The sequence below is a fragment of the Choloepus didactylus genome, chromosome 3 (genome assembly GCF_015220235.1).
Source record: "Choloepus didactylus isolate mChoDid1 chromosome 3, mChoDid1.pri, whole genome shotgun sequence".
Lineage (NCBI taxonomy): Eukaryota > Metazoa > Chordata > Mammalia > Pilosa > Megalonychidae > Choloepus > Choloepus didactylus.
This window is the reverse complement of record NC_051309.1, coordinates 206754924-206774606: the sequence shown is the minus strand read 5'-3', so window position 1 is coordinate 206774606 and position 19683 is coordinate 206754924. Positions and strand designations below refer to the sequence as shown.

The window sequence follows — 19683 nt, the reverse complement described above, 5'->3', positions numbered from 1 at the left end:
ACATTACTTGGAAATGGATATTGATTTTTTTTTAATTATAATAGAGAAAATGATTTTTGTATTAGAAAAAACATAAAGGAAAATAAATTAAGATGGTAAGCATGATGTTCATGACACAAATGTGTATGGTATCTGCACAGCAGTAAGCTGTAGGAGAATCTGATGTCTAGTGAGCATTTGTGAAAATTTCTTTTGGTAAATAATGCAAAAATACATTAACTCTACCCTATACATATTTATTATACTCCATTATACTGTTCCATGAGAAACATGTACATATATTTTCATTGTTGTTATCACCTTCATCAATTGAATTCTCTTGGTTTTTAGGCATCTATTTAGTTTTATTGAATGGAATATTTTATGCTGTGTATGAGAAATATCTAGTTCATTACCCAGGACTATTTCTGTCTACTAGTTCTCTTTGTTCCTAAAAACAGAAAGGAGAAATGCCTACGGCTTGGGAAAAAAAAAAAACGGCTTTCTGTCAGTTCCTTCTGCTATCTCAAGTTTTCCAAATTATATATTTGCATAATTTGCATTTTCCCACTCTGAGTTAAAAAAAATTAATTTCAGTCAAAAGCTAAAATACATTCCTTTTTATAGCTTAAAATTGCTTCTATTCCTTAAAGCTAATTTAAAGTAAAATCTGGTCATCCTGAAAAACGTATGTTTATATATATATATTTAAATTTTGCTTCAGATCCCTAGCTGTCCAATACTCCCACATAGCACCTTTTTAAAAGTTTTTAAATGTAAGATTTTCCTTCAAGAAATGTGAATAAAGCATTCTTTTAGAAAAGTATTGCTCAGTCCTGTGCTTAACTTAGTGCCTGGTATCTAGTAGATCACCAATAAATATTTATTGAAAGAATAAGTGGATGAATGAATGAGTGAATGGATGAATGAATAAACAAAGTAAAGAATGTCAAACTTGAAGGGCAATATAGTCTTTGTTGACTTTTTACTCTGTAGCACATTTCTAAACTATATTACTGCCTTTTAACATTAAGACTAATAAATACAATTACTCACATACTTGAGTTTCCTAGTAAAATTCATGTCCCAGTACCTAATGCACTCTAGCCTCAATGTGATGAATTTGCCTTCTGTAATAGCCAGTGGTAATAGTAGTAAAGTATATTCATCATATATACGCCAGACACTGTGCTGAGCACTTTATATGCCTAATCTCATTAATATCCTCAAAAACACTATGAGATAGGAGATAGCATCATATTCCCAGCTTATCTCTGAGGCTTAAAGAAGTTAAGTAATTCTTCTAAGGTCAAATAGCAGTAAGTTAAAAATCAGGTTGACCTAATTCCTGAGCCAAATTCTTTACGATAAATTGCTCACAATGATACAGGAACACTAGGAAATGGACAGAGGAAGAGGTGCTAATGGGAGGTTATGGTTTGGTGAGAAATTTAGGCTTCTGAGCAAGTGTCCTGGGGTCTGAGCAGATTGGAGGGAGTTACAGTCAACCAAGTATGAGGGAAAGATGGAATATTGAGACAGAAACCTAGGTGGGAGGAAGGCTGAGATGTTAGCCTATATCTAGGGTCATATAATTTACCATATAAACCAGGATACTTTTGAAAGTGAAAGGGGACTCTTAATAATTACGCCATGACAACACCACAAACTGCAACCATCCAGGGTGTTTCGGTTTACTAAAGCTGCCAAAATGCAATATACCAGAAAATGGGTTGGCTTTTAACAATGGGGATTTATTAAGTTACAAGTTACAATTCTCAGGCCATGAAAATGTCCAAATTAAGGCAGCAACAAGAGGATACCTTCTCTGAAGAAAGGCTTTTGGTATTTAGGATTCCTCTGTCACATGGGAAGGCACATGGTAACATCTGCTGGTCCTTCTCTCCTGGGTTCTGGTTTCAATGGCTCTGTCTCTCAGCTCCTGTGGATCCTTCTTGCTTCTCTGGGTGTTTCTCTCTGTCTCCCTTTCTCCAAATGTCCCTGCCTTTTAAACTATCATAAAGGGCTCCAGTAAACGATTAAGACCCACCTTGAATGCAGTTATTTTAGGATATTTGCTTTTCTTATTCCTTTGTTTTGCTTTGTTTGATCACATCTCTATTGAAACAACTTGATCAAAAGGTCCCACCTACAATAGGTCTGCACCTACAAGAATGGATTAAAAGAACATGGTCTTTTCTGGGGTACATAACAGCTCCAAACCAGCCCACAGGGTAAACTAAGATGTTAGGTCACCTTTCCCACATCCCTCTTTTGTTGTTTCCCTTTTATTTCTTCTCCTCCCCCCTTTCTCTTATTTTCTCCTTTCTTTTCTCTTGTCTTTGTTCTCCCTATGTCTCTCAGTGGCTCTTTTCCATGTACCTTAAGTGGCAATAATTTGCCATAATTACCTGGAATTGGGATGCACACTAAGTGCTTCATATTCCAACCTAGTTAGACAAATGCTACAGAAGAGTAGTTGATTTGCTGCTGTATTAGTTATCTATGGTTACTAAGAAAGCATCCCAAAATTTAGCAGCTTAAGAAAACAAACATTATTTCACACAATTTCTAAGGTCAGGATCTCTCCAGAGGTTGCAATCAAACTGTTAGCTGGGACTAGAGTCATCTAAAGCCTCAACTGGGGCTGGAAGATCCACTTCTAAGATGGCTGCCTCACATGGCCGTTTGCTGGAGGACTCTGTTGCTCGCCACAGGTGCTGCTCCACAGGGCTGGTACAACATGGCAGCTGACTTCTCCTAGAGCAAGTGCACTGGGAGAGAGAGGAGAATCACAGCTTCTTTTTTGACCTAGTCTCCAAAGTTACCCACCATCACATCAGCTTTATTCTATTTATTGGAAGTGAGTCATTAAGTTCAGGTTACACTTAAGGGAAGGGGAATTAGCCTCCACTTCTTGAAAGAAGGCTCATCAAGGAATTTGTGGACATATTTAAAATCCCAGCTGCAGAGTTTTTTTTCAAACTGTTTGACTCCTTGCTTTAATTTTACTTCAGGAACTCTATCCAAAGAAAACAATAAATGTATGAGAGATGATCTAGGAGCTAAGCTATTTATGTTATACCAGTGAAAAATTAGAAAACACCCAAATATCTAGCAATAGGGGAATCATTTAATAAATTACAGTACCTTCACAGAATGGAATATTGTACAAGTAAGTATTATTCTGTAGTCTGTATAAAAGCATGAAAAAGCATTTGTGATGAAATATTTATCAGCAGACACACAATTGTATGTACCGTAACATTTCAGTGTGTATGTAAAAGATGTAAAAGAAAGAGACCAGAGGGAAACATACTAAAAATAACAACAAAGGTTATGCTAATTGGTGAAATCAGGAAAGGCTTTTTCTTTTTCATTTCTGAATTTTCTGTATGTAGCTATAGTTTTTTTTTTTTTTATTTTAAGAGAGATAGTTGAAGATTATACTGAGTTTCTAAATAAGTATTTAGTAGGCATGTGCATATTTTTGTCCTATGTAGCAGAAAACAGACTGCCCAAATGTATAGATAGGTTTTTTGTGGGTGGGGGTTCTATTGGTGATGGCAGAGGTAGGGAAGCATCATGTAATTGAGAATAATTTAATTAGGGGAAACTAACAGGGTATACTGAAGTACCCTGGGGCTAGCAGGAGAAGGAAGTGACGTACTCACCCTCTGGGTACCAAGGAGGAGCAAAAGGAAAGATTCTCTTTAGCTGGCAGGAGATACGGTCTTCAGTGAACATCTTAGGAGGGTGGAGGAGGGAAACTAACACTCCCCAGCTTTTTCTCTGGCCTCTAGCTCACCTGCCTTGCCTCCTATTAACAGAACCATTCAGAAGCCAGAGGGCAAGGGGGTCCTTTGACACAGAACTTAAAAGGTGAGCCTCCCATAACACAGAGAAGATTAGAAAATGGATCTGGGAGAGTAAATGGAAATATCTAGGGGATTATTTAAAATAGCTGGGGGATGCTCTCAGTTGCATACAATTTATACCATTATACTAAAAATTGACATCAGCAATGTTTGAGAAATAAACCTTTGAGGATCAAAAAGTTCTTGTGAATATGTCCAGATATCACACTAGATACTGCTGTTTTTACTTTTAGACACAGACAGTCTGCATTTGCGGTCATGGCAATTCAAACTAATTCCTGCATCTGGATGCACATATCTCATACAAGGTTTTATGTCTGAATGGATAGTATAACAAACAGCAGAATGTTTTGCATGACACCAATACCAGTGAACCTCTTGATAAAGTTATCCCATTCAAATAAGAGACATAAAAGTGGACATTTCCTTTAGCTATACTGTAAACTTCACTAGGGCAACCTTCTTGTTTCACTTCGTTTTGTTTTTTTGCCAACTATGTAAACTTCACCCTCAAAAATAGGAAGTATGCCATTGAAATTTGTCCAATGAATGAACAGATTTATTCAAGGACTTTCCCATATTATCTTCCCAGTTTTCTTGTTGAGGAACTGAAGCTCAGAGAATTTAACTTGCTGAAAGATCAAACAACTAGCAAGTGGCAGAATGAAAATTCAAACCCAGATTTTTCAGTTGCAACCCCATGAAGAAAACCAAACATACAGCCTAGGAAATGACCATGTTCTTGCAGTACAAACATGATCAAACACCACCATCTTCTCAATCTTTCTGGAAAAAAAATCATGTTCTTCCAAATTAGAATGTTTCATTAGATAGTTTGACATAAATGCACACTTTTTCTTTATAAGTGAACATTATGGCAAAATAGCCCTACCCTCTGCTTTCTATTTAAGATGGAAGCCTCTCTACTTTTCTTGAATCGAGCAGAGTTTATCTTATAGGTAATACTGTCTCCCCCACCTCTCCCCTGACACCCAGAGAAAAGATGTTTTTGTTGTCATAATGCCTAAGAAAGGGGACAGTCCTGTCATTCACTGTGCAAAGGGGCTGGAGATGCTGAATGGCCTGCAGTGATCAGTACAGTCTCACACGATGAATAATTCTCTTGCCCAGTGCCAACCACATATTAACCCCTAATGTGATTTTTCCACTTTTTCTAGGTAAGATCTTCTACCCGAGTATATTAATAAAAGGCAAAAGGTTTATACAATCTGAAGAGAAACCAGAGCATACCTGAGTATATTTAATATCCTTAGACATTACTCTTCAGAATTCCCTGCATTTCCTTTATGACCTCCAGTTTCTTCTAGATTACAGTTAACTAAAGAAGAATAAATCTCTGGCTGCCATGGCTACCTTTAACTATAATTTTCATGAAACTATATCTTCAAAGTGATAATCTCAGAACACCAAAAATGAACTCATGCCCTGCTATAGAACACTGTGAGTTCTGTGGAGCGTGAGATGGAGACTGTCCTTCCCCTGGGTTTCCCTCATGCAAACTCCAAAGGTAGGAGGAGCTGCTGCTCCTCCCTGTCTTTCACAACCTTTATCCAAGTGGTCACTGAGGCTTTCCTAGAATCTATCCTTCCCTCTCTGTGGTAGTCTGGAGGCTGTATGTACCCCAGAAAGGGTCATGTTCTTTTAATCCATTCCTGTGGGTGTAGACCTGTTGTAGGTGGGACCTTTTGATTAGGTTATTTCAACTGATATGTGTTCTAGCTCATTCAAGGTGGGTTGTAATCCTCTTACTGGAGTGCTTTATAAGAGGATAAAGGACACATGAAAAATCTGGAGAAGCTCACAGAAAAAGCCCCAGAGAAACTGAGAGACAAGGACACATCTAGAGAAGCTAAGAGAGACAGAAGGTAAAAGAGAGAAACACGTAGCTAGAAGCTGGAAGCAACAAACCAGGGAGAGAAGGACCAGCAGATGCCAACCATGTGACTAGCCACATGACAGAGGAGCCCCCGATGGCCAGCAGCCTTTCCTCTGGGGGAAGATATCGTCATGTTGATGCTTTAATCTGGACATTTTCATGGCCTTAGAACTGTAAACATGTAAGCTAATAAATCCCCACTGTTAAAGGTGAGTCCATTTCTGGTATATTGCATTTCGTCAGCTGTAGCAAACCGAAACACTCTCCATCCTGTTTGTCACTGTCACAGGACCTCATTTTCCTTCAACTGGACAAGAGTTTCCTTAGTATCATTTTCTGCTTTTCAACTTTATTCACCACAGTGCTTTCAAGAACCATCTTTCTAACACAAATGTGAGCAACACATTCTGCTGCTCAAAATTCTTCAAAAGCTCTTTAGTAACTATTAGGTAAAATTCAAACTCCTCAGAGAGGTGCATAAGGCCTTTTTGTCTGTTTTAATAGGCTGACACCTACTTCATCTTTTGACCTTTCCCCTGCCTCAAGCTCTTTTGTGCTGACCATTTGCTCTTAGACTGTTCCTCATCTTTCTTTTGCTTTGCTGTATATGCAAACTACATATAAAGCAAGGACTTCCATCCTCCCCACCCCCTTCCTTTCTCTCTCTTTCTGCCTTATGCTGTATCTCCAGCATAGCTAAAATGCTTCCTAACAGCAATCCCATCCTGGTCCCAAGATCTACCAGTTGGTAAAATATCTTGGACTATGGTATGTCTCACCTTACCCTGGTTGCTCTTCCAACTCTTCTAACAATTTTGAATTTAATTTTCTGCATTTAATTCCATTTAATTACTTAGTGTGGGTTTTGCTTTTCTGGCTGGACCTTGACTGACAGGTCCTCCTTCCTTCTAGTTCCCAAAATATACCTCTAAAGGAGAGAAGGCATTCCCTGTGCAAGAAAATCATCCTTTTTTTGCTGCATGACACAAACTCCTACTTATCTTTTGAGCTTTATCACAAATTCCAGTTTTTCTCTGAAGTCTTCCCTGACGGTCCCAAGTACATCCAGTTATTTCTCCTTTGCTGCCAATGTACTTGGCACATTACTACAACATGAATTTATCTTATTAACTGAAAATGTTTGTACACTGGTCTCTTCAGCAGTCTGTAAGTCCTTGAGGCTAAGTATCATACTTTTTAATTTTAATATCCCCAGAACCTAGGCACACAGCAGGCAATCAATACATATTAGTTAAATAGTGATAATACAGAAATTTTGAAAAGTTCCTAATGATATTTAAGCAGCTTCAATATGTTCATGATTCCTAAATTTTGCAAACATATTGGAGACTTTAGCTGTTTTCTAAAGATGATAGTTAAAACAAACTTTTATAAAGAAAAATAATTAGTACTTTTAACCAAACTAGATATTTTATTCCAGTGTTGGAAGCAGTATAACTCATTGCAATTCTTACTACATTTAACAAAAGAATGGAGTATTGATATTTTTAACATTAGTTTCAGTCACTTGAATATAATGCTTTGTGATTATATGCTGCTAATTAGAGGGTAAGGATAAATTCCTGTAGGTCACTAAATTTAACCTTGGAAAAGTTTCATTATTACATCATGTAATAAAGTCCAATTTACCTTTCCTATGTATTAAAAAAAGATTTTAAAACGGTATAATGTCTACATTATAATTAACTTGACATACTTTTTCAACAATTCATAAAATGACTATGCCAAGTTGTCAAATCTTTTCTACTTCCTGGAAATTAAAAAGTTTTATCTGTAATATTTAATTGAATTTAAAGGAAAACTTAGAAGAATAAAAATATATGACTCAAGGCCAGGATTTTTTAATGGCTAAAACATAAAATTCAAAACTTTTAATCATTTATTTTCCGAACCCCTGACCACTATATAGTTTGTAAAAACAAAAACCAATGTTGTCTTATATTCTCCACATGAAGTTTATTGATATTCCACCACCAACTTGGCATTATCAAAGAGGCTGTAATATTAGCAAACAGAAAAAGGTTTCAACCTGTGAAATTATCCAAAGAAATTCAGTATCTTGAGCATTCAACTATGTATTGAAAATAATGATAACCTCAAAGACCCTGAGCTGTATGGTATAATTTACACTGGATAAATTCTAGTTATTGGAAGAATCCCTGGTGATCAAATTTTCTTCAACAAATCAGAAGCCAAAATGCCTTTTTATTAAATGTCATTAAATATTTATTCAACATTTTGCCTGCTTTTTTTGAAGACCAGACCCTGGTTAGATTTTTCCCTACTACAAATTATAATATCACAATGTGAGCTTGGTCACCAAGTAAAATGTTACATTGAAAATCCTTGACAACACTTGGAAATACATATTAAAATTAAATACCAAAAATACATTTTAATTTTTTTTTTTTTTTTTTTGCTGGAGAAGCGAGTGCCCTGAACCAGAACCAATGGGTTTGAACAGACCACTGGGCAGGGGACATTAATTCCACCTCCTCCCACATCAGCCGTACTGAAAACCCACACGACAAATCTAGCTGCAGCTTGACAGAGGCAGAGCTGAATATAACCTGTTATTCTTCAGGTGCCCCCAGTGGTTGTCAGGTCAACCAACAGAAAAGAAATGTTGCTGACGGCCAATGCATGAAGACAGATGATCCTGGGCTTCAAGGCTGGAGTTATCCAGGAACAAGGCTACAATTTCAAGCACTGCCGGATGAAAAGCTAAATGCTTGGAATTTGGGTATAGGATTCTGATAAGTTTCTCCCTGCATATACTTGACTCCTTTTAAAAGTAATCATTTGTATGAAAGCCTCAGGTTAAGGAATATACAGTGTTGCTTCTTATCTCTCTATCTTGTTCCAACTGTCTCCTTACTCTCTAGAATCATGTCTTCAAAGGAAGAAAGCCTCCCATAAACCTAGAAAGAATCTCCATCTTCCTGTTACCTACCATTTTTTGTCTGTCTAAAACAATGGAGGTAAAATTAGAGAGGGAACTCTTTTTTTCATGCATTTATAAATATAAAGCCTACCTTGTGAGTATTCAGACATGATAAAATATCTCAGTTCTATCCAAGGGAACTTCAGCAATGATGAAAGTGTTCCAGATCTGCACTGTCCCCTGCACTTGAAATATGGCTATTGAGCACTTGAAATATGGCTAGTGTAACTAAGGAAATGAATTTTTAATTTAACTTAAATTTAAATTTGAGGAGCTGTTTATTGGCTACTTATTGGATAGTGCAAGAAGTAGGCTCCACACAGGGCACCGAGTAGCCTCCTCCATCCCCAAATTCCTGCACCCCTGTTTCTCATGAGCTCGAACAACTGACCCTTTAAGATGCAGAATGAAATTAAAACAATGTGCCAGTCAGAAGGCTGCATACCTGTCAACTCTAGTTGACTTACACAAAAATGTTTTTGCACATATATAGACACCCACAGAATTAACTGGAGAAAGAAACACGAACTGGAGCAGAAGTTGATGCATGGTAAAGCTCTCAGCCACAAGAACAGTCTGCCTAGGATGACATTGCCGGCGTTGACACCACTGGACACTTGCCACCACACTGCAGGATTCAGCTGGCCATTGAACATTTGCTATCGTGTCACTGCTTAAAGATTCACACTGTAGTTGCCAGTCCATGGGGCAGAAATATCTGCCCACCTTTTGGGTTCATGGACATTGCTTTCTCCCTATTTAGGGGTAAGGGGGTAGTGGGTTCTGTGAAGGCAAAAGCATTTATTTAAATGAAAAGTTTCAAGTTCATTCCCAAAGAGATTCATATTAGTGCAAATTGCAAATCAGAGTGTTTTGCTACTCAGAAACTTGTCTTTTTAAGTCTTTCAAATTTTCTGAATATGGTGGGTGTTTTTATAAACTAATCATTCCTATGAAGCTATAATATAAAAATTTTATCCTCATAAGTATAATTAGTTATAATTACATACAATTTGTCATGAGATTGTAATTCATAATTTTAATTAACTTGGTTAAGGTAATGGTTGATATTGAACTCTCAATGGAAAGATGCCAGGAAAGCTGCACTATTGGTGTGCGCCTGCCATCTAGTGGCAAGATATGTTACTGCTCTTCAAGAGATCCTAGGATGTCTGAAAGGCAAGGTTTGCCAGAGACAGTCTTCCCACTTTACAATTTTCCCAATGTTCTGACCAATCAGCTGTACCTTGAAGTTTCCTTAGGCCTTGGAAATGATCTCCCATTCAGTTTAACTGAAAACTAAATTTGTAAGACCCAAAGTGTATCTTAACATTACTTTATTCCCACATTCCGTGAACCAAGTCTCCTTTCCAAGATGCTTTTATTCCACAAGTGTCCAGAAACAGCATGTGGTTTGGGCCTTCTGTTATTCTCTCACAGGGGTTATCACAGCCACTATAATAAATGTGCATATTAATGCTGCAGTCATAGATTTCTGACTTCTGAAAGGATTTTTTTTTTTTTTTTTCAAAAGAGTGCTAAGTTTAGTTTCAGGAAATAGTGAAAGAGGATCTATCACCACACCCATCCACCCCCACCTCATTTTCTGTCTCAAAACAAAGTGCTTTGCATGCTGCCCAAGTAAGGATGGAGGAATCATAAGTAAAAGAGTAGGTCCAGACCTCAGTTTCATTCCTTCCTGTCCTTGGAAGATCTAGAAAGTGCTATTTGTCAACTACCCTACCCTGCTAGCAAAATCAAGAAAATCAATTTCTCAGATATTTGAGACTAATAAAATTGACTCTATACTTCAAAGATATATTCTTACTGTAATGTCTTTCTCTAAGAACACTTTCCAAAGGAAAGAGCAAATATCAAGCCAGTGACCAAATGAGTTCCCATGGGTGGTTTCGCTGAAAAGATGAGATGAGGTTGGCATTGGTGGCACTGGACATCCGTGGTCCACAGACCCACTGTGGGTCTGTGGACCCCTGAGCTTGTTTGGTACACTAGTCTTGATTCACTGTACAAAAAAAGGAGTATGTGAAAATTGTATTCCAAATTGGGAAGTAGGAAGAAGATTTGGGGCAGTAACCAGGATGTCAAGATGGATTTGAGGTTTGAGAACTCAATCTGGGGAACTGGTTCAAAGTAGATCTTGGCTGGAGAGAGAAGAGGAAATTAAGTTACCCTCATGGGAGTAGGGCCTGATAACAGGGTTTTTTAATCCTGGGGGTGAGTGTCTGATAAACTGCTGAGTGGTGGAGCACCGAGGCAGAGGGCTGGTAAGGATGGAGTTATGGTGATTAGGGACTGGGTGAACCACATGTCAGGTAAGAGCCTTTCTCTCCTTCACAGATGCTCCCTTTACCCTCCTTGCCCTGGCTGTCCCCTTCCCTCTCCTTTCCCTTAGTGAGGCCCTCTCCCTCTCTGTGCTGTAGCCGACTTTTTCTCATAAATGGCCATAACAGTTTTATCATAGTTATCACATGAAAACCACAATTTCTTGTCATTATATAATATTGAAATCAAAATCAGTGAGTTATACCTTCTGTATTTCTCTCTAAAGAGTAAGTCTCCAGTGAAAGTTCCTCTTAACTATATATGACCTTAAAATTGTTTTCCTATGGATGAACAGACCTAAATAAGAATATATATCTCAAAGGCTCTCTATTCCTAAAAATAAAAGTTATCACCTATTCTCATCAAAGCCTGGTTTCCAGAGATTGGCTACTCACCAAAGAGCTTACATTTGTGCATGCACACATATGCCTGTCTAATTAGAGACTATGCAGACCTGTCATCATGTGGCTTCAGAGACAATTCTTTCTTTGCTAATTTTTTTAAAGATATGAATGATAAACTTGAAGAACTCAATAACAGTAGTACTTGTAAAATGGCTAAAAGTAGATTGAAATTATTCCACAAATGTTTATTATACATATGAACAATTAAATAGCATTTTAGATAAAGTAATCAAAATGTAGCCTTCTTCAAAGAAGATGTGGTAAACGGGTAAAAGGTATGAAAAATGTACAGACTGCTATTCCATTTCTGATCCCAAGACCCTGTAAGACTGTTAGAAAAGGAGCAGTGTAGGGCATTGTAGTGTCTAGTGTCTGGAAACAATTTCCAATGCAGGAAACTTGACCCTTTACTTTGAATTCCTTGATAGTCTCTGTTGACCTTGGATCACTGATTTGCTCATCTTCTTTGGGCGGGGGGGGGGGGGGGGGGGGGGGGGCGGGGGGGCGGTAGTTCAGTCCTGGTAATTTTTAATTTTTTAATTCTTTTTTTTTAATACTTGTGTTTAGTCTCTTCTGACGGGGGCATAAGGTCAATATCCACGGAAAAAGTTGGCAATTCCAGGGAGTTACATTTTTATACTAATCTATGCTACAGGTTACCCAATAAAGTAAGAATATAAAGAGCTACACCAAAATAAATGATACATTATTACATTGGGATAGAAATTTTCCCATTTTAATTATTTAAAGTCCCACAGGATCTGGACTGGCATTTTCTATGCATTTTTGAATAGATAACTGTTTTGAGACTGGACTGTAAAGAGCTTTGGCGTGTGTGTAATATAGTAGCTATTTCTAGAGAGAAGATTAACTTGCTGTTTAATCCAGACACAGAAAGATAATGCCAAAGACACAAGAGCTTAGATGAATTCATGCAAATAAGTCCTATTTTTTTTCTACTTTGACAAATGAATATAAAGTAATTTCATTGAATATGATTGTGGTGTGATGTAAATATGGATGTCTTAATGTTGAATGAAATTTTGCCCATAATTTATAGTAATTATGTATATTCAACATTTATTTAAGTGTTTCAATGTGGAATCAGGTGTGTTTCTAATCAGATGAAGAGGGAAAAAATCACAGCAGCATTGGTTTTTTCTCCGTTTCATTAATCATAAAATCAAGGGTTTGATTTAACCATCTTAAGATCCCTTCTAGGATTTTTAGCAACCACTTTAGAACCAGCTGTAAGCTAAGTTTAGAATTGCCACCACAAAAGAAAACATTGTCGTGGAAAATGGGTTGGGAAAGGAGTACTTGGAAGAAACCACCAGTCTCTTGGGATGGGGTGGCTGCAATGATTCCTCTTTCAATCACTAAATTTAACAGAAGAGTTTCAAATCTCAGAGCAAATAATTTGTGTTCCTATCTCTGGAGATATCTAGATTCACCACCAAGCATGCCTCTTCCCCTCTCCACAGCCCCCTTCCACGCCAGAAGCCTGCTTCGCAACCCCTCTTTTGGTGGTACATTTCCGCTTTCCCCAAAAGCCGCGTAGTAAAATAGGCTTCCTCACCCAAACACAATTTTTCACAGGTATGAAAAACCGGCCCTCGCTGCCCTCAGCCTGTTTTACCCGAACTGACAAGTCGATGGGAGAATTTTCCAGCAGGATACCCAGACACTGGCCTAAGCGCCTAAAGACTTTCCAGTAGCGCATTTATCGGGGTGGCAACTCCCTTTGCCCAGCGGTTAGATGAGGGGTCCGGTCCGCGAAAGTTGCCCAGGTCTGGTCTGTCACCCCGGCCGGGGAGACAACTAACGCTCCGCCCTCCCCCGCGGGCGCCTTTGCACAAAGTGTGGCTGCTCGAGCTCCAGAACTGCTCCCGGGCGGCCCCTCGCACCCAACGCGACCCCACGAGGCTCGAGCGAGCGCCGCCGACCAGCGCTGCAGCCCCCGCCGGGTCCGGTTTACCCGGCATCCAGGGTCATCGGCGGGGAGGGGAAGGGGCAAGGTGGGCACCCTGACTCCCACCCCGAGAGCCTCCAAGCGCCCAGCGGCGAGGGGGCCCCGCGGGGCGGGAAGAGCCCCGGGGCGAGGCGGAGAGTCCCCGCCAAGCCCGCCCCAGGGCGCATCCGGCCGCGCGGGGGAGGCGGCTGGGAGGCGGGCGGAGGGGACGGAGCGGGGGCGGAGCGGAGCCTCCCGCCGCCGCCTCGCGGTCCTCCTTCTCCTGCTCGTCCTCCTCTCGCCGCCACTGCCTCCGCCGGACTGAAGCAGCCGGGAGGCGGCGGCGGCTCTGGCTCGGGGCTGCGGGATGGGGAGTTAGCGCCACGGCGGCGGCAGTGGCCGCAGCGCACCCGGCCGCCGCCCCCCTCGGGCCCGTCCCACCAGGGGCGCCGGGCGCGGCCAGCCCGTCCCGGAGCCAGGCCCGCGGGCGGCGGCGGCGGCGGCGGAGCTGGGCAGGTGGCTGCGGCTGGAAGATGGCGCCCTCGGGCCCGGGCAGCGTCAGGCGGCGGTGCCGGCGGGTGCTGTACTGGATCCCGGTGGTGTTCATCAGCCTCCTGCTGGGCTGGTCCTACTACGCCTACGCCATCCAGCTGTGCGTAGGTGAGTGCGCGCCCCGCGACCCCAGCGGCGCCCCGCACCCGGGCCCACCCCTCCTGCCCACAGCCGCCCGGCTCAGCCCTCACCCCCTTCGCAGCCCACCCGGACAGTCCCGGGGCGTGGGGGCCTCGGGCGCGCACAGCCGCGCTCCCGCTCTGCCTGACCCGAAACTCCCCGGTGCCCCGGGCGCTGCCTTCGGAGCTGCATCTCCGATGACACCGCGGCCGAAAACAACCTCTGGCAGCCTCGTTCCACCCTGACTCCCGTTGCCTTCCCCCCAGAACTCTCCAGTTACAGTGTCACCTCCACCAACTCACATGCAACAGAGCCACCCCACCGCCTTCGGCTCACCACCCCCAGCCACACCCCCTAGATAGGCCGGACGGTCCCCGGGAGAACTGTGGGCTCCGCTGCCTGCAGCCTCCGCGGAGAGGTGAGGCCGGGGGAGGCTGCGCCGGAGGCTGGAGAGTTTCAGGCTGGGCCCAGGATCTGAGCTGCGCCAGACGCACGCGGGGGATGGTGGCCCGAGCCTCGGGTGTAAGAGCTACCCCTTTCTGGTTGTCGTTAATCCACTTTAAAAAAAAAAAATCTGTGACGCTGCTCAGGGGTGTTTTTGTTGCCTTTATGATTTGAGGATTGCCAGTTGGACACTGTCCTTGAAGGGGATGGGTGTTGGGAGAGAAGTACCAGAAAGTATTTTTGAAAACAAATGTCATACACAAGACCACACGACCATAATTTAGGTGTTAGACTGATAGGGAAAAAATTAAAAATTAAAAAGAAAGACGTGACTATCCAGGATGTTTTTTCCAGATTACTAAGTGATTCGAGTCCAAGTTTTAGGCTCCTGGATTCCTGAGTGGGGTACATGCAAGCAGAAGCTTTAAAAAAAAACTTAATTATACATAACTAGGGAATACAATTACGACCCTGAATATAAACCGGCTTCTACCTTCAGAGGTTTTGTGAAAGCTAATCTGGGCTATCAGAGAAGGTCTTTAAACAGAGGATGACCGTTCTGCTAGTGAGGCTGTGAAAGCTTTCTGTTTGGTGTTCCACCTAAGAAAGTGTCTGCGTTTTTCCCTTGGGTGGGATAAGGAGAAAGGTTAAATAGTGGCCTGTTTAGTTAAACCTTCCCAACTTAAGCATTTTCACAGCTTCCAAGATTCAGACATAGAATCTTGTCTGAAACCATCTTACCTCATGAAAAATAGGTTTCAGAATAATACACCAAAATAATTATTGACATAACTTTTAAGAGAATTGAGACTAACTTATGTTTTCATATAGTTTGATAATTTGCTATTATTACTTTGCTTTTTGCAACGGAACCGATCTTTTTTGGGGGAGAAAATAAAGTGAGTCTTTTGTAAAAAAAGATCGGGCTGTACTGAAATTAAGACTGCATCTACATAGGTGATATTCAAATCATCTAAAATGTATAGGAATAAAACTTTCAGAAATATTTTGTAATTTTTATATCAACTTTTAATAGGTGAAATAGCTTGCCTTATTAAGATATGCTGATTTTGTTACGTAACTGTTAGAAGCCTTCATTGTGTTTTAGTCCTTCATTCTCTTAAAAGCAATGAACACTTAATTAACTGTTGCAAAGGAAGGAAGTCCTAGAAGGCCTTGGTTATCAGAACAGGCAGCTTATTCTCCTGTGTTAACACATTAAGCTAAGAAGTTTAGCCTGATACAGTGTCTCATGTCCATCAGGAAGAAGTATCGGAAGGCAGAGGGTGCTTTTCTGCCCTTACAGGTGTCTCTGCGTTCGGCTAAGGTGCTCCATGGGGAAGTCTTAACCATACTGGGTAGACAGGTGGAAGGGGGGAGGGAGAAGCCAGGAGAAACAAAGTGGAAAATCACTATTATATCTGGATCATAAAGGTATATATTTTTTCTATAAGTTTTACAACAAGTCTAAAGTATCCACAAAATCCACATCACTGTTTCAAAAAGTGACAATTTGGTTAAGAAGGAGAATGCCTCTTTGTAAACCTCCTAAGTGATATAGACAGTTACTGATACTTTAACTGATGATCTTTGAGAAGGTGAAAGTAAAGTTGCATATCACTTCCAGTCGTTGCCTACCTGGTCTGGTGCATTGCCACTACCTGGAAAGCAATCAATAAATGGTGTTGAATAAACAAATAAATGATTCGGAGACAATATCTCCTAGGTTGTCAGAAAGTAGTTTTTATATTTCTGTTGCTGTAGAATTAAATAGTAAATAATCATATGAAAGCTCTAGATCCTAGAGTGTAAAAGACAGAGCAAGTTGAAAATGAATTTGAATCTAGAAGCTATGATGGTTTAGGAGTAATAAGCCCCAAAAGCCTTGGACAGCCTTAGTTGGAGAGAAGTTTAAATTAATTGTACAATTCCTTTGTAGGCACTAGGAAAGATGGCGACTAGTATGACAAACACAAAACCAGCCTTCTCTCCTTTTTACAAACATCCCTCCACCCCCACTCAGTGTTAATCACATTGTGGACTGCCCTGCCCTTTGTGGATTCTTGTTCTCTGGGAAGTTGTTATTTACAATTAGATTTTCCAAATTTCAGCCATAATGCATTGGCCAGAGGTTGGAACCGAGGGTGGGGCTGGAAATTGGAGTCGGTGACTGAAGAATAGAACAAACAGTGGTTTACCCCCTCCTTCCTTCTACATCTGCTGTCAGCTGTGGATGACCCTGAATATAAATTACTCTGTGCCCTTTGCTGAATGAACTGCAATTTAGGAGTAGTACTTATCCTGGTATCCTTGGAAACTGGAGACAATGATTCTTATTACAGTTTGTTTCTGTATTTAGCACATGGATTTATGTGGCTCTCTAGGCACTTTTTCAGTTAGCATGATTTTTGCTTAGTGTTTGTATTTTATAAAAAAAGAAACAAAACCTCATTTCTTTTTAGAATATGTGTAAATATAAAATATATAGGATGTGTATATGCTGCATGATTCAAGTGTTTCGGATAAGTGTGCTTCCTACACTGTCAAAGAAAAGATAAAACAGGATTGTCATACTTGTAATCATTCAAAACATGATTATCCAGTTTGTTGATTAATTAGGCCCTTTTATTCATATTCCTTCTCCCCCTCCTTCCTTCCCCCTCCCTCATCACTCCTCTCCCCTCTCCCTCCAACTCCTCTCTCCACCCCTGGCCTCTTTTGTGTGTTATCTATCTTTGATCCCTTTAATTATTAGTTAGGTCATTTTCCATAAAGTAAGATGAATGCCAAGAGTAAAATTTGTAAGGTGGTAATTTAAGATGCAGAATTAAAGAGAGTAAAGGTAGTTTGTAGACTCCGGCATGCTTGAATCGATAGACAAACTGGACATGGCATATATATGTATATTTTTTACAGATCAATTACGGCAGTTACTGTGTTAACTTTGATTGTTGTTCAGGCAACTGAAGTTTTCCTTTTTAAGTACCAACATTTTAAATTGTTTTAACTATTAATGGTGACTTTTTATTTTGCTATTATTTCAAATCTACAGGAAAGGTTAAAGAATAGTACAAGAAATGTCCATACTTCCTTGTTTAAACATTTTGACTACCATCTTTCAAAAATGTTTTACACCTTCCCTGGTCTCTTAGGCAGGTGCTATGAAATATTTATTATTATGTTGTATAGTAACACAGTTCTAGTTTGCTTATGGTTTTAAGTCATTTCAAAAAATCACAGATTATCCAAAGAGAGCAGAAAGAAGGAATTAACCAAGATTAGAGCAGAGATAAATGAAATAGAGAATTAAGAAACAATAGAGATAAACTACAAAACTAAAAGTTGGTTTTTTGAGAAGATTAGTAAATCAACAAACGTTTAGCTAGACTGAAAAAGAAAAAAAGAGAGAAGATACAAATAACTAAAATCAGAAATGAAAGGAAGTGTTTTACTGACCTCACAGAAATAAAAAGGTCTATAAGAGGATAATAAGAACAATTGTATGCCAGCTGTATGCCAAGTGGATAACCCAGATGAAATGGACAAATTCCTAGAAACACACAAACTACCTGCACTGACTCAAGAAGAAACAGAAGATTTCAACAAACCAAAAGCAAATAAAGAGACTGAATCAGTCATTAAAAACATCCCAACATAGAAAAGTTCAGGACCAAATGGCTTCACTGGTGAATTTCACCAAACATTTAAAAAGAAGTAACACCAATCCTGCTCAGAATTTTCCAAAAAATTGAAGAGGAGAGAACACTTCCTAACTCATTCTGTGTGGTGAGCATCACCTTAATACCAAAGCCAGATCACAACACAACAGAAAAAGAAAACTAAAGACCAATATCCATTAGGAATATAAATGCAAAAATCCTCAACAAAATGCTACCAAACCAAATCCAACAGCACATTGAGAGAATTTTCCACCATGATCAAGTGGGGTTTATCCCAGGTTTGCAAGGGTGGTTCAACATAAGAAAATCAGTTAATGTATTACACCACATTAATAGAATGAAGGAAAACAGCAACAACACGTGATCATCTCAATTGACTCAGAAAAGGCATTTGACAAAATCCGGCACTGATTCTTTATAAAAACACTTAGAAACCTAGGAATAGAAGGAAACTTCTTCAACATAATAAAAGGCATATATGAAAAAGCCACAGCTAACATCTTAGTGTTAAATGACTGAAAACTTTCCCCTTAAGATCAGGAACAAGACAAAGATGCCCACTGTCCCAACTGTTATTCAGCATTGTACTGGAAGTTCTAGCCAAAGTATAAGCAAGGAAAGAAAGAAAAGGCATTCAAATTGGAAAGGAAGAAGTAACACTATCACTACTTGCAGATGACATGATCCTATATATAGAAAGTCCTGAAAAATCTAAAACAAAGCTATGAGCTGATAAAATCAGTGAAGTGGAGGGGTACAAAATCAACATTCAGAAATCAGTAGTGTTTCTATATACTATTAATTAACAATCAAGGAGGAAATCCAGAAAAAAATCCATTTATGATAGGAACTAAAAGAATAAAATATTTAAGAATAAATTTAAATAAATTTAACATTTACATTTAAAGGACTTTTACATGGAAAACAACAAAACATTGCTAAAAGAAAAAAAGAAGATATAATTAAATGGAAGGACATCTTGTTGTCATGGATTGGAAGACTAAATATTGTTCAGATGCTAATTCTACCCAAAGTGATTTGTGGATTCAACACAATCCCAATCAGAATCCCGTCCTCCTTTTTTGCAATACTGGAAAAGCCAGGCAACAAATTTACATGAATAGCCAAAACCATCTTGAAAAAGAGCAAATATTGGAGAACTCAACACTTCCCAATTTTAAAACTTTATTACAAAGCTACAGAAATCAAACAGTGTGGTACTGCCGTAAGTGCAGACATACAGACCAATGGAACTGAACTGAGACTTCAGAAATAAACCCTCACATCTGTGGCCAATTGACTTTTTTTTTTTTTTTTTTTGCATTTTAGTAGAACTAGCTTTATTATTATTATCATTATTATTATTATTATTTTAAACAAAAAAAATGATCTCAAAGCAAATGCAGATATGTACCAAGGGATGGACATGACCTGGTACTTACAAAGGAGCTGCTGTGTCATAAATGGAAA

General features: G+C 39.7%; 1 protein-coding gene across 3 annotated transcripts in view; it reads left to right on the top strand.

Annotated features, from left to right (window-relative positions):
• The first annotated feature begins 13686 nt into the window (after window positions 1–13686).
• Window positions 13687–19683, top strand: part of ZDHHC2 (zinc finger DHHC-type palmitoyltransferase 2) — an 80584-nt gene continuing 74587 nt past the window's right edge. The window contains exon 1 of one of the 3 annotated variants that reach the window (XM_037831234.1): window positions 13687–14077. In XM_037831234.1, the coding sequence (XP_037687162.1) occupies window positions 13951–14077 (127 nt within the window). In that variant the 5' untranslated portion in view covers window positions 13687–13950. The remainder of the gene's footprint in view (window positions 14078–19683) is intronic. The other 2 variants (XM_037831233.1, XM_037831235.1) reach the window with 2 other exon arrangements.